Source organism: Ursus americanus, chromosome 5 (assembly GCF_024610735.1).
Source record: "Ursus americanus isolate L20-20 chromosome 5, mUrsAme1.1.p, whole genome shotgun sequence".
NCBI lineage: Eukaryota > Metazoa > Chordata > Mammalia > Carnivora > Ursidae > Ursus > Ursus americanus.
This window is the reverse complement of record NC_142131.1, coordinates 63,977,071-63,991,678: the sequence shown is the minus strand read 5'-3', so window position 1 is coordinate 63,991,678 and position 14,608 is coordinate 63,977,071. Positions and strand designations below refer to the sequence as shown.

At 41.6% G+C, this 14,608-nt stretch overlaps 1 protein-coding gene across 2 annotated transcripts in view; it reads left to right on the top strand.

Moving 5' to 3' along the window:
* PRRC1 (proline rich coiled-coil 1) overlaps positions 1–14,608 on the top strand; it is an 80,592-nt gene that overhangs the window by 30,072 nt on the left and 35,912 nt on the right. The window contains exons 1-5 of one of the 2 annotated variants that reach the window (XM_045794809.2): positions 3,320–3,468; positions 7,956–8,078; positions 8,700–9,101; positions 11,028–11,188; positions 14,464–14,566. In XM_045794809.2, the coding sequence (XP_045650765.2) occupies positions 7,976–8,078; positions 8,700–9,101; positions 11,028–11,188; positions 14,464–14,566 (769 nt within the window). In that variant the 5' untranslated portion in view covers positions 3,320–3,468; positions 7,956–7,975. Of the gene's footprint in view, positions 1–3,319; positions 3,469–7,955; positions 8,079–8,699; positions 9,102–11,027; positions 11,189–14,463; positions 14,567–14,608 lie in introns of those variants that run through there. The other variant, XM_087862338.1, reaches the window with a different exon arrangement.

The following is a 14,608-nucleotide window of genomic DNA, read 5'->3' as shown; positions in this document are numbered from 1 at the left end:
CACTTCTCCTATATATCCTGTTTGCATAGGTGTGGGCTCCTGGGCTCTGTGTCTTGGCCAGTACTCTTGGTGCACCCACCAGAGTGTCCTTTGTGGTTGCATAGCTTGTGGACCTTTTTCTCAGCAGAGCCTGTGGTATTTCTGACCAGGTTGAGTTCTGCCTTTACCCCTGGTAATGCTGCAGATGCCCAGGGTCCCAGCCTCTTCTCCTTCCCACCTGAAAATACATGCTTCAGCATTCATATGAATATTTCACCTATTATGGACTGGTTTGAGAATATTTAAGACTAGACTTTAAGCTAGAAAAAAAAATCTTAACTCATGTAGGAAAATAGTTCTGTTTGCCTGTGTGTGATAAAATCAACATTCCACTGTAACACTGAATCTCTCATTATTGCTCAAAAATGGACTCTTCTATTTGAGGGACTTCCTATATGGAAAACCTTGGTGAGCTCTGTTAGCAGTAACCAAAAAAACTAAGCAGATCATTTTTCTGTCATTAGGCTGTGATCTTCTATCAAAGCCCTTCAATGCCCTCTATCTAAGACCACAGTTTCTGACTACCCCAAGGCAGGCAAGCTGTTGAGGTACAGCTGAAGAATTCTGGGTTTCAGTCCCAGATCTATATACAATTCTCAGAGCCTTAATTTCCTTATTTCTAATATTGGAACAATAATACTACCCGCCACACAAAGGTCTTTTGAAGTTTAAATGAAAAGTAGCAAGTAAAACATGAAATGTCTTAAATGTAATTCAAGGATCTCGCTTATTTGGTAGACTCCCGTCTCTCATGGCCCATGTACTGGGCAGAAAAGCGGCCTCCCCACAATATACGTCTACCTGGAACTTGTAAATGTGAGCTTATTTGGGAATTGGGTTTATGCCCCAAGGATATTGAAATGAGATCATTCTGGATTTAGGATGGACCCTAAATGCAATGGTAGGTATGCTTAGAAAAGTCGAGGGAGGTTTGAGACACAGAGATACTAGGAGGAAGGCCATGTGAAGACAAGAAAAGATTGAAGTTGTGCTGGTTCAAGCCCAGGGACACCTGGATCCATCAGAAACTAGAAAGACATGGAAGGATTCTCTCCCAGGGCCTTTGGAGAGTTCCCACTGACCCTTGATTTTGGACTTCCGGCCTCTAGAACTGTGAGAGAGAAAAGTGACTGTTGTTTTTATCTAACCAGTTGTGGTGATTTGCTGGACAGTCTTAGGAAACTGACACAGCTTATGTTCCATCCATCAATAAATCATGACAACTCCACCTTCAAATTATGTCTAGACCATGCATCACCTCCTCCTGCCCCATTAGCCACACAAGCCACCAAGGTGGCATTATTGGCCATCCTGTGTTAGTCCTTGTGCCCCCTACAGTCATAGCAATCAGAGTGATTTAACACTGAAGTCAAATCTTGTCAGTCTTCTGCTCAAAACTTTCCACTTCCCATTTCTCTCAGAATACAACCGAAGGTCTTACCAGGGCCTGCAAGGCTGGGTATGATCTGGCCCTGCTATTTCTCTGACCTCATTTCTTACTGCCTAGTCTCAGTTTCCTTGTTGTTCTGCAAAGATGCCAAGCACGCTCCCTTCGAGCCTTTGTGTGCCCTTCCTTCTTGCCAGATAACCAGAGGCCTGCTTCCTCACAGGTCTCTGCTCAAATCCCACCTTCTCAGAGAAGGCTTGCTCATCCATTTTATCCAAAGTGGTCAATTACTGTCTGTAACATACCGGTTTATTGATTATCCTGAAAGTGCCCATCATAAACAGTCTATTTTCCTGTTCATAGCCTCTCTCTCCTGTGAGAATGAAAGTCTCTTAAGTGTCAGGACCTTGTCTGTCTTGCTCCTTCTACATTTCCAGTATTAGTACTCCAGTATTAGTACTGCAGTATTGCAGCCACTAATAAATATTTGTTGAATGAATGAAGAAACCAATAAACCTTATAGCTATTAAGGGTGTCGACCAAAGAAGATGGAGATGGTTAACTACTTTCAGCCCCACCCAACCAGCACTTTTAGAAAAGTAACCTAGATTAACTACCTACACACATTCTCTGTGGATGGAATAAGAGTCACCACCAAAAGGAACAACCCACTGAAGTTACAAAGGAAGATCTGAAGTCAGGGTGTAGTTAAATACTGTCAACTTTTTAATGAGGCATTTTAGAATGCTCACAACTGTCAAGTCCAAGAGATCCATTAATGTGAAACCCATAAATGGGTTCCTAAAGTAATTTGGAAGCAACAAAACAATTTTTCATGCGTTTAACACTCAGCAGTTTAAAAAGTGCTTTCCTATTCATTTTGACTGTTACCTGCCTGAGTTAGAGATGGCAGATAATATTATTCTCATCTTACAGATGGAATTAGGGAGACAGGAGGGAGCTACGTGACCTATCCAAGAGCACAGCTGCACAATTGGTGTTAGGGTAGTCTTAGATCGAAACCCAGATTTTTTTTTTTAATTGATTGATTGATGAGAGGGGGGGAAAAAGCAGAGAGCACAAGCAGGGGGAGCGGCAGAGGGAGAGGGAGAAGCAGGCTCTGCGCTGGGCAGGAAGCCCGAGGTAGGGCTGGATTCCAAGACCCTTGGATCAGGACCTGAGCTGAGGGCAGACGCTTGACCAACTGAGCCGTCCAGGCGCCCCACAAATCCAGCCTTCTGATTTCAAATTCCTTATTTCCCACTATTACACACCGTTCACTTATTTATTTAATGTGCATTATTGAGCACAAACTGTTTCAGGTACTGTTTAAAGTGCGGCACAGTACGTTAAGAAGGTTGACCATCTTTGCCTTCGGTTTCTCAATTAAAAAGAAAAAAGAATGTACGTGTACTGTAGTTGGGGAAAAAGTAACAGTAGCTGCTACTCTTTTCCCACCCGCTTTTTTGTTTCTCTGGATGCAACTGCTGTTATCTGGAAATCTTGGTAAATATGCAAGTCCCCTGTCTGTAGCGTTTGCGAAGGGGGGTTCCTGCTTGCAGTTGGGGAGTGGACCAGACGACTTTGGCTGGCTCACCTCCGTTCTGTGGGCGGCCAGGATAAGTGAGTTACACCTGGGAACGAGGGTGCCGTTCTCGAGTGTCGGGTTGTGCAGAGGGAAGCATGACCGTGCTACTGGAAATGCTCCTGGAGGGGCCGGCGCCGAGTCCCGGGGCAGCAGCACCTCAGGTTAAAGGTACTCAGACGAGTTTAACCTGCGTTCCAGGGAGGGGCGGGGCGCAACGAGGCTCCCCGCGTGGGGCGGGGCCCGAGGCGGAGCTCCCAGCGGCCGGGGCGGGGCGGCGCGCGGTCTACGTGGCAGCCGCAGGGGCGTGCGCCTCCGGTGGCCATTTTGGAGGCGGGGACGCACGGGGAGCTCCTGCTGGCGTCTTCGTGGTCTTCTCGGAGCCGTAGTGTGAGCACCCCGAACTCCCTGTCTCGCACTTTCCTGCTGCCACGCAGACCCTCTCTCGGGCCCCCAGGTGAGTGTCAGCCTGGCAGCGACGCGGGTGCTGGCGGGCGGCGGGATGGGATGCGGGTGCCAACGGGCGCAGTCCTTGCCAGGTGGGCGGGCTAGCCGGCCGGCGCCGCTGGATGGTTGGGGTCAGGTCGGAGCCCCGCAGTCGTCGAGTCCCGAGCGCGGGCTGTGTGAGCGTGCAGGGTGCAGCCAGGGCACGGGAGCCCTCGGCCAGGCGAGCAGTCCCCGCCGTGCTTAGCACTGTGGGTGCGGGTCGTGGGTCTGGTTCCGGCCCTTTGCTCCCGGGCGCGGACCCGGGCTGGCGTCCCTGACCGTTTGGCTCCGCCTTCCAGCGCGCTGGCTGTCGGAGCGGGACGGGCGGCCCGCGCCCGCTGACCTTAGCCCAGCCCAGCCCGGCCTGGAGACGTGGCAGAGCCTGCGGGGAGGCCGCTGTCTCCAGGCACAGGAATTTGGCTGTTCCCGCCTTCTCCCCACTCCTGGGTCCACACACCGGGAACAGCAGTGGGAAGTAGCTTATTTTCCCTAGGTTCCCCCCAGCTTTTGCATTCTGCTCTTTGTTCGTTCCTGGGACCAGCTTCAGGCAAAGTTGCAAGATAGCACCTATCCTAGATTGGCAAAATTTATATCCATTTCTGCTGTTCAAAATAGATATTTTTGCGTGACAACATGTACTTGCCTGCGAACGTGACATATTTTGGCATTCCAGTTTTTCTCCTTTATAGCCACTGTTTCATTTAGTTAACATTTATGGAAGTTTGTTTTGGGATCAGAACTGAGAGTCCAGAGACAAAACTCACATTCTGCTTTGGCGTTTTGGAACATCAGTAATAATTGCTTTTAATGCTTTTACTTTGATCAGAGCTGCCTTATTCCATTTCTTTTATTGTACTCTTATAAGTAGCCGTTCACTTTGTTCCAGAAAAACCATAATGGAAGCAAATTGGAAGAGGAGGGTAGGCCAGAGATGGAGGACTCAATTTCTCTAAGCCATTTTCATCACTTTCTTTAATGTTGATACATTAATAATACTTTTTATGCTGAGACATATGCACTAAAGCCTTTACCAACTCTTGACACTTCACTGTTAATCTCAATAGCTTTTCTTCAGTAAGAAGGCATACTTTTTATGCACACAAAATTTACCTGATAACGTCATTAAGCCATTTCTTAAGTGTGTCTTTTAAAGACTGAAAGAAATTGACCCTTTATTGCAGGTTATAAGTTGTTTTAATTGCACAGGCTATTTTGCCAACACATTCATTAATTTTAGGGATCAGGATTATCTTTAAATGTGACTTCCATTGGCCAGTGTAAGGATTTGGTAGCATCTGTAAGGAGGGAAATAGGGAGATGAGAAGAGGTAGCTTTGGCAGGGAGTGGTGAAGTCCCTGAAAGGCCCTTTGTGTTCCAGGTTATCTTCCTTTGGTGTAGAGGTCCTGAGTGAAAAGCTGGTGCCTCCCTGATCCCAGGAGTCTCTACTTAAATGCTATAGATGTTTCCTCCACATTCACAACCAAACTCTTTGAAAGTGTTGTGTATTTCTACCTCACCTCCTCCTGTTCAGTCCAGTTGAAACTGGCTTCTAGCCTCACTCCATGGAAACAGCTCTGACTGTGTTGGTATCTTCAGCTTGGAAAATCCATTGCTTTTTTTCGGATATCACCCAGTTTTGGCATTTCTTCAGTACTCGATGCTTCTGCCCATTCGCACCTTGGAACTTCTTTGGCTTTTGGACACCACAGTCTCCTGGTTTTCCCCTTTTTGGTTATCTCACTTTTCTCTGCAAGCTCATCTTCTGCCAGGCAATTTTTCAAGGATGGGTCAGGTCATCTTTTCTTTTTCACTTGGTATTCTCTTCTTAGATAACCTTATCCCAGACGAGACTTTAGAGACTGTCGGTAAACCGAAGAAACTACACTTACTGCCAAACCGCAGACCACGTCAGTGTCTCTATTTGGGTGTTTCAAGGAGCTTAAACTCAGTATGTCCAATTTTAAACAGTGCATAATGCCCCTTCTCAAAAAAGAAGACATCAAACATCTTGACCTTTTCCTGTATTCCCTATCTTAGTGACTGCATAGCCATCTGTACACTTGTGCAAGTCATGCCCCATATCCAGTTTTTGAATCTACCCATTCCTCCTTATTTCCCCTGTCATCACACTAGTCTAGGCCAGAACTTCCCATTCTTGTCCTTATTGATTCATGGGGCCGGATAATTCTTTCGCGTGAGGGTTTTTCTGTGCGTTGTGCGATTTTTAGTGGTATGCCTACCCTTTACCTACTAGATACCAGTAGTCCCTCTAGTTCTGACAACCAAAAATGTCTCAGATGTTGCCCAATGACGCTTGGGAGGCAGGATCACTCTCCTCCCCTCCCTCCACTTAAGAGGTACTTGTCTTGGGTGTTATCAGTTCCTATATGACATACTTCTAATCTTCTTAATAGGCTCTCTGCATTTACTCTGACCGCCATTCCCAACCTGCATACTGTGGTCGAAGGAATGTTTTCAGAACACAAATAGGAATTGCCAAAAGCTAGAATTGGCCTAAATGTCCTTCAGCAGACCAATAGATAAACTGTGGCACGCCAATAAAATGGAATACTGTTCAGCAGTTTTAAAAAAAAGAAAAAAAACCCAACTAGTGATACATCCAACAACTTGCATAGGTCTCAGGAGCATTATATTGACTGAAAAAAAGCTTATCTCAAAATGTTATATGCTGTATGATTCTATTTCGGTAACATTCATTAAATGAGAAAATGATAGAGAGCAGTCCGTTGCCACAGCTTGTGGTTAGTGAGAAGCTGTGACAAAGGAGCACCATGAAGGAGTTTCTTTAGGGCGATGGGACGGTTCTGTGTCCTAATTGTGGTGGTATATGAGTCTTTGTGTATGATGAAACTTCATAGAACTACACACACACACAGAAACATACATACATGTAAAAACAGGCGAAAATCCAGGTTAGTCACTAGTATTGCACCTGTGTTCATTTCCTTGGTGCGAGCACTGTTCTGCAGTTCGGTAAGATGCTGTTGGTGGGAGAAGCTGGGTGTAGGATACTCAAGAACTCTGGTCTATTTTTGCATCTTTTTATGAGTCTAAAATTTCTTCAAAAAAGTTAAAAGACAAATATGTCAACCCCAGCTTGAGTGCCTTTCTGTTCTTGAAAAACCCAACTCCTTGACGTTTATAAGGTTCAACGCGGTCTGGGTTCTTGCCTGTGTCTCCAGTCTTCATTCTTTTTTTCTGTTCCCTGCCACATGGGTGTTCTTGAACATGTCTTGTCCCCTCTACCTTACGGGGCTTCTATACTTAGCATATATTCACTTTTTCTGGAATCTGCCCTACTTCCTTCTTTTCCCTTGCCTCATTAAATTCTATACATCTTTCTGATGTCTGTTTATATGTGACTTCCTTTCCTCACTCAACTGAAAATCGTATTCCTCTCAAATAGGACCGTGTTCTTACCCTCAGAGCACATAATTAAGGCTATAGTTCATTGTAGTCCTGTACTGGACTGTAAGTATCCTGTTCGGTTTTGCTTACATTGTATGTCCAGAGGCACCAGTACAGTGCTTGGCAAGCAGTTGACTTTCATGAGTATTTGTTAAATGACTGAACACATCAAAATCAAAAACAAGTTTTATTTAGGTTTTGATTTTATACTTGAGACAGGCTGGAAAATTTGTAATTTTTAATGAAGTTTTCCCATATTTTATAATCCATTTTTATCTTAGGACCCTGCTATCTAGTTACCATATAACTTTTTTGCTGAAGTTAACGTTTCTAAAACATGAGACATGTTATCTAGCTATTACTAAGTATGATTTTAAATGTGAATAGAGACACTGAGAATTGAGCACATTTCGATTTTTTTTTTAAGTTAACAGAAATAGCCCATATGTAATGTTTTATGGGGAAAGAAGAAGTGTTAAAAAAATGCTTAAATAATATATGTTTATTTCAAATACAATAGTAACTGGAATGTAGATAAAAGTCTAACATACATTCACATGGCAGAAAATTATATTAGTGATTTACTGTTTAAAATTTATGAATAATTAGTTAACATAGAATTATTTCCCAATTACAGAGTATGTGTATGAAAATGTTATGTGCATATTAAACATGTCACAGACTGTTTTCCTAGGAATTTTGAGATTTTATTTATTTACTCGACAGAGATAGAAACAGCCAGCGAGAGAGGGAACACAAGCAGGGGGAGTGGGAGAGGAAAAAGCAGGCTCCTAGCGGAGGAGCCTGATGTGGGGCTCGATCCCACAACGCCGGGATCACGCCCTGAGCCAAAGGCAGACGCTTAACCGCTGTGCCACCCAGGCGCCCCTAGACAGATCCTTTATCCAGAAATAAGTGGCATTATAAATCGTATAGACCTCTGTGTCTTGATGGTTCTTTTCTAAAATTATTCTTTAAAGATACACTTGATTACTGTGCAGTATATGTTACATTTGTCTATTTCTACAGTAAACCGTAACTGAAGAAAAATGATGGAAGAGAGCGGAATAGAGACCACCCCCCCGGGGACTCCTCCAGCGCACCCTGCAGGACTGGCCGCGGCTGCCGCGTCGTCCAGCCCACCGCCTTTAGGTACGTGGCGTTGACAGCATCTGGTGTGTCTGGAGGGTGGTAAAGACACGGTTAGCTTTTCTCAGAGTCAATTAAAAGAAAAATACATAGATGAAAACGTCTCATCTTTCCCAGGATGAAGGGAAGTGACCTTTTTTGTTTAAGCCCAAAAGTATTTTTCCTTCGGGTAAACTTTTCTCTATATTCATACTGACTATAAATCATCTTCTTAGGACAAAAATACCCTAAAAAGCATCTGTTAGTTTTGTCTCATGTTCTGTGACTTTGTGATGATTAACCTTCTGACCAAAATTTTTGAGTCAGTGTGTAGGTTTTTATGCTGAAGGCAGCAGGGGTGAAAAATGGCTCTATTTTCTTGAAAAAATAGCAAAATGAATAAAAACACAAAGATCGTACGAACAGGACTGTAACTTGATTTTCCGTAGCTGCTCCTAATGAAGTCGGAAGTCATTTGCGCTTAGTCGTGTGTGTTGTATATTTTAAGTAACACATTAAAAAATAATTAGTGGGTGATAGTCTGTTAAATTTTTAAATTTTACAATAAAAAAGTAATGAGATACTTTAAAAACTAAGTGAAAAGCATTTCCAATTTTGTGGGTTTTTTTCCTCCCCATCTTGCAGCTGCAACGAGTTCTTTCTCTTCTCCCAGTGTGTCGGGCATACAGTCCTTGCCGCCACATGCATACTCCACCCCCCAGCCGTCTCTTCCTCCTGTGAGGCCATCCGCACCAGCACCCTTGCCCTTCGTGCCGCCTTCACCGGTCCCTTCTGTTCCGGCCCTTGCTACTTCTATCCCACCTCCTGTCTCCCCACCACCTGCTGCTGCCTTCAGTAATCCTCCTCTGTCCCACTTCCCGGCTCCGGCTCCGTCTTCTGCCCCAAGCACTCTTTTATCTGCACCCTCTTCGGGTCCTCCCACGTCGGGATTTTCCGTTGGGGCATCTTACGACATTACAAGGGGACATGCAGGAAGAGCCCCCCAGACACCCCTGATGCCATCATTCTCTGCACCTCCGGTACCAGGTAATTCTCTCTTACCGATAATTTGAAATAAATGGCTACAGCTAATGTTTAAACACATTTTTTTAAATAACTGCCTTATTGTAAATAATTTACATATCATACAATTCACCCCTTTAAAGTATACAATTCAGTAGTTGTCACAGTATTTACAGAGTTGTGCAGCCATCACTGTCGTCAGATTTAGAACCTTTTAGTCACCCCCAAAAGAAGCCCTCTGCCTATTAGCAGTCACTCCCTACTTTCCCGTGATGGTCACAGCCCCGAACAACCATTCATCTGTTCCCTGTCTATGAATATACCTATTTTGGATCTTTCATATAAATGGAATCATACCATATATAGTCTTTTGTGACAAACTTCTTTCACTTAGTATATATTTTTTTTGAAGATTTTATTTATTAGAGAGTACGAGCGAGCACACAAGTGTGGGGAGGGGCAGAGGGAGGAGAGGGAGAAGCAGGCTTCCCACTGAGCAGAGAGCCCAATGTGGGGCTCGATCCCAGGATCCTGGGATCATGACCTGAGCTGAAGGCAGACGCTTAACCAACTGAGCCACCCAGGCGCCCCTCAGTATATTTTTAAGTTTATCCACGTTATAGCTTGTGTTCGTACTCTATTCTTTTTTATGGCTCAGTATTCCATAGTATGGATTTTCCTTCCACATTTTGTTTATTCATTTCATCCGTTGATGAACTTTTGTGTTGTTTCTACTTTTTGATATTACACATACTGCTTTTATGAACATTTGTGTACAGGTTTTTGTGAGGACATATTTTCATGTCTCTTAGGTATATAACTAAGCATGGAATTGTTCGCTTTCAAGAAACTGCTAGACTGTTCTCCAAAGCAGTTGCACCATTTCACTTTCTCATCAGTACTGTTTGAGTGTTTCCGTATTTCTGCATTTCTTTTTTAACTTTTTTCTTTTTTCTGCATTACTTTTAACTATTGTCTTTGAATTCTGGAGTTTCCTATTTTCATGTTTTGACATTTATATTATCCACATAAAGCTGATGTTATTAGTAAATGATAAATTTTGTGTGTTGTAAAATGTAGTGTATGTAGTGTCAGATAAAATTCCAAATTCTTGTTGTAGTATTTTGTGTACTTATAGAGAGACAAGAGGGTGAAATTTGAGGATTTTTTTTTTTTTAAAGCTTTACTTAAAAGGTTTATCTGGACAAGAATGGTCCAGGGAGTAGTTTTGTTTTGCCAGGTAAAAATTTAAAACCAAATAAAAGCTCGTGTGCACCTTAAGTTTTTGGTAAAGAGCCATCTTTTTTTCTAAGTCGGTTATACCTACTTTTTTGGCTTCCCTGGAATGGTTGTTGGAAACCAGTATCAAAACTTCGACCTTGTCATTTTTTGCCTGTTATTTCTCATTTTAGAAGAAGAAGCAACTTTGTTCTGATTTTTATTTTCAAACTTGGCTTACCTACTTTTACAAATTTTTGCACAGTACAGGTATTATGTCTATGTCTTTGAATATGTGAATTTTCTTTTTTGAGTTAAAGTAGGTCATATGAAATAAGTACTAATTGTTACATGCTTTTATATGATGGGCTTAGGTGTTCACATTAATTATTTTTCTGCATTAAAGGGATTAGAATTATAGTTGCCCACATCCATGTGCTAAATAGGACCAACAGGAAGTACTTTTTGATATGTATTTTGTCCATTTTCAGGACACTTTGTTAAAAAACCTACAAAAAGGGCAAGAAATTTCTTCTTTAGAATTCTGTTTCATTTATATTTTATAAAGGTGTAGGTGATTCTTGGAGTGCGTAACTCAGTCTTGAAATGCCCAAGTATGTATTTACATAATTAAAGCTATTTTGAGCTACTCATCTCCTATAGTATATCTTGTTTTTATAGAAAATAGTTTATGAAATCAATTACCTATATTAGAATTTTGCCATTTCCTAGGTATTTTGCCGACTCCCATTACTCAGCAAGCCAGTTTGACATCTCTGGCCCAGGGCCCGGGGACCACATCAGCCATTACTTTCCCAGAGGAACAAGAAGATCCTCGAGTTGGTAGAGGTCAGGATGAAGCATCTGCTGGTGGACTCTGGGGTTTTATTAAGGTAAGAGGTATTTAGTTTACACGTTACACTGAACTTTTTATTTATTTATTTATTTGTTTGTTTGTTTATTTATTTATTTATTTTTTAAAGATTTTATTTATTTGATAGAGACAGCCAGCGAGAGAGGGAACACAAGCAGGGGGAGTGGGAGAGGAAGAAGCAGGCTCATAGCGGAAGAGCCTGATGTGGGGCTCGATCCCGGAACGCCGGGATCACGCCCTGAGCCGAAGGCAGACGCCTAACGACTGTGCCACCCAGGCGCACCTACACTGAACTTTTTAATTTGGAAACTATTAGATTTTCGTTAGAAGGATTTTGAAAATACAGAATGGTATAAAGAAAAAATAAAAATTCTTTTTATTCTGATTACCAGTTTTCTATAGTTCTTCTCCGTCTTTTTTTATGTGCATATCTCTGTAGGTGTAATTTTTTTTTAAGTCAAAATGGGGTAGTAATATGTGGACATTATTTTGTATCTTTTGTTTGTCTTTAGCATATGTCAGGAACATCTTCCCAGTCGTAAATATTCTTCAGAAATTTCTTTTTCTTTCTTTCTTTTTTTTAAATAATGAATTATCCTAGTAGAATTTTTTTTCTTTATGGCTGCTTTTGCCCTCCATGCCGTGCGTTTATTTCCCATATCTTGCTAATGTACTTTCGCATTCTCTAACAGTAATTCTTACCGGTACAGCTAGGATGAGCACTCTTGTATACAGATCTTTATGTTCATCGGTTAACTCCCAATGAACGTCTGAGTGAACATTTAAAAATTATTGATAAAGACTCTCCAGGAGGGTTATACCAAGATAGACTCTCCAGCATTTTTCTCTTGCCAGCACTGATTATGAATTTGAAATAGAACGTTTTCTAATTTGATAGGCAAGAAACATAACCTCGTTTTAATTTGAATTTCTTGGTTACCAAATTTGAACATTTTTTCATGTGCTTTTTTTGTCATTTATATTTTTATTTTGTGAAGTCTCTAGTTGTGTTCTTTGCCCATTTTTGAATTGGGATGATTTTCCTTTCTGAATGAAATTTTAAGAGCTCCTCATGTAGTAATATTTTATTACATGCTGTCACATTGCAGTTTTCTCTTTTATCATACATTTAAATTTTATTACCCTTTTTTGACGCAAAAGCTTCTAAATTTTCAGGAGTCTTTTTTTTTTTCAGTCTTTTTTTCTTTTCATTTTTTTAGTTAAAAATGACCTTTTCCCAGCACAATATATGGTAAATGTTTTTCTGTGATTTCTTCTAATTCTTCTATGGTTTCAATTTTTTTATACCTACCAGTTTAGTGTTGCTGACATTTATTTTATTACACAGAGTATAAGTCAAACTTAATTTTCTTCCAACCACTTACTCGACTCTTCCAACACCATATCCCAGTGTTTTGATATGCCATCTTTATCTTCATTACACAATTGTGTGGTAATGTCAGTTTCTGGACTCTGTGTTCTATTCTGCTGTCTGGCCTGTCCCTGCAATAGTACCTCACTATTTTAGTGACTGTTAATTCTCTTTATTATTGTACTAATACTTACTGAAAGTCTACTCTGTGCTTAGGTGGGGCTGGGGAGTATGCATTGATGAGTAAGAAAGAAAGGTCAGTTCCAAGTCTCTGCGTTCATAATGATATATCAGTGTTTGGTTTTATAAGTTTGCCAGTTTCTCTTTACCTCAGGATTTTTCTTTACTAGTCTTTTCTGTTTATTTCTCTTAATGAATTTTGGGAGGGTTTGGCTGCAATTTAATTATATATTAAATGTATTTTTCAATTGGTAGGTGGCTAATTTCCTACATTTGAGCTTTATGTTTCACAAAGATGGTATTTTTCTTTCTTTTTTTTTTCTTTTTTAAGATTTATTTATTTATTTGACAGAGAGAGACAGCTAGTGAGAGAGGGAACACAAGCAGGGGGAGTGGGAGAGGAAGAAGCAGGCTCCTAGCGGAGGAGACTGATGTGGGGCTCGATCCCGTAACGCCGGGATCACGCCCTGAGCCGAAGGCAGACGCTTAACCGCTGTGCCACTCAGGCGCCCCAAAGATGGTATTTTTCTAAGCGTCCTTTTATTTTTTTTAATCCTTCTGTACTTTTTAAAGTTTTTCTTCATACAGGCATTGTTCCTTCTTTTCCGTGTTAAGAGCATGTGTCAGTGTGTCCGTTAGCACTTGTACCAAGCTCTACTTTACATGTCTTGTAAATTGTTCTTCTAATATTCCGCATAAGATTGGTTGACAGTTTTAAGTATCAGTGTTATGGACTCAGCTTTTTTTCTGAATCATCTTAGTTCAGTGGTAGGTTGGAAGAGGTGGAATGGTGGCCTGTTAGCCAGATGCCATTTCAGGAGGCGCTGCTCCCCGGAAGGCTTTTTTACTGCTGGAGAAGTACGGCACAAGAAGGGAACACTCAGACCTGGTTCCTTCTGTTTAATAGGGTGGTTTTAAGGGGCTCCTGGGTGGCTCAGCTGTTAAGTGTCTGCCTTTGGCTCAGGTCATGGTCCCAGGGTCCTGGGATTGAGCCCCACATCGTGCTCCCCGCTCAGCGGGAAGCCTGCTTCTCCCGCTCACACTCCCCTTGCTCGTGTTCCCTGTCTCGCTCTCTGTCAAACAAATAAAATCTTAAAAAAGAATAGCGTGGTTTTAAGAATTCAGAGGAGTAGATCTGGGTTAAAAGAGAATTTGGGAATGAACACAATAAACAGGAAGTAGGGGAAAAAAGAAACGTTAGTAGGAGACAGCAGAGTAATTTATATTAATAGGTAACTTTTGGGGAATAAGGATGAGAAATGTGAATATTTTTATTTTTTTTCTAGGGAACCAAGTATGAGTCTATGGAGACAACTAATTACTGTTTTTATTTGGGATCTTGATGGATAAGTTTTTCCTAGTCTTTTATATAAATAAGTAGATGTGAAATGAAATTAAAATATGCACACACAAAGAAATAAAATGCATATACATGTATGCACGTATAAAATGAATACGTATGAATATATACACCCATACAATGAATACACAAACGTGTGTGTATACAGTATTCATACTTCCTAAGTCCGTGCTCCTCAGAGTGTGGTCTGCAGACTGCTACGGGTCTGTGAGAAGAGAGAAAGTGAGAATGAGCATTTTGAAAACTTAACAGCAATTTGTCTTTCTTACATTTTACCGAATAACAAGTCTGTGATGTATCAGAAACTTGAAAAGAGTTTTCTGTCACCATTAGGTGTTCTTTGCTTAGAATGGGCGTTTATGTGTTAATTTGTTTTGTGCAGGGTGTGGCCGGAAATCCTGTGGTGAAATCTGTGCTTGATAAAACAAAACATTCAGTAGAAAGCATGATTACAACGCTGGACCCTGGCATGGCTCCGTATATCAGTAAGTATTCAAGATAGAGCAGCGTCTGCCTGTTTCTAAATA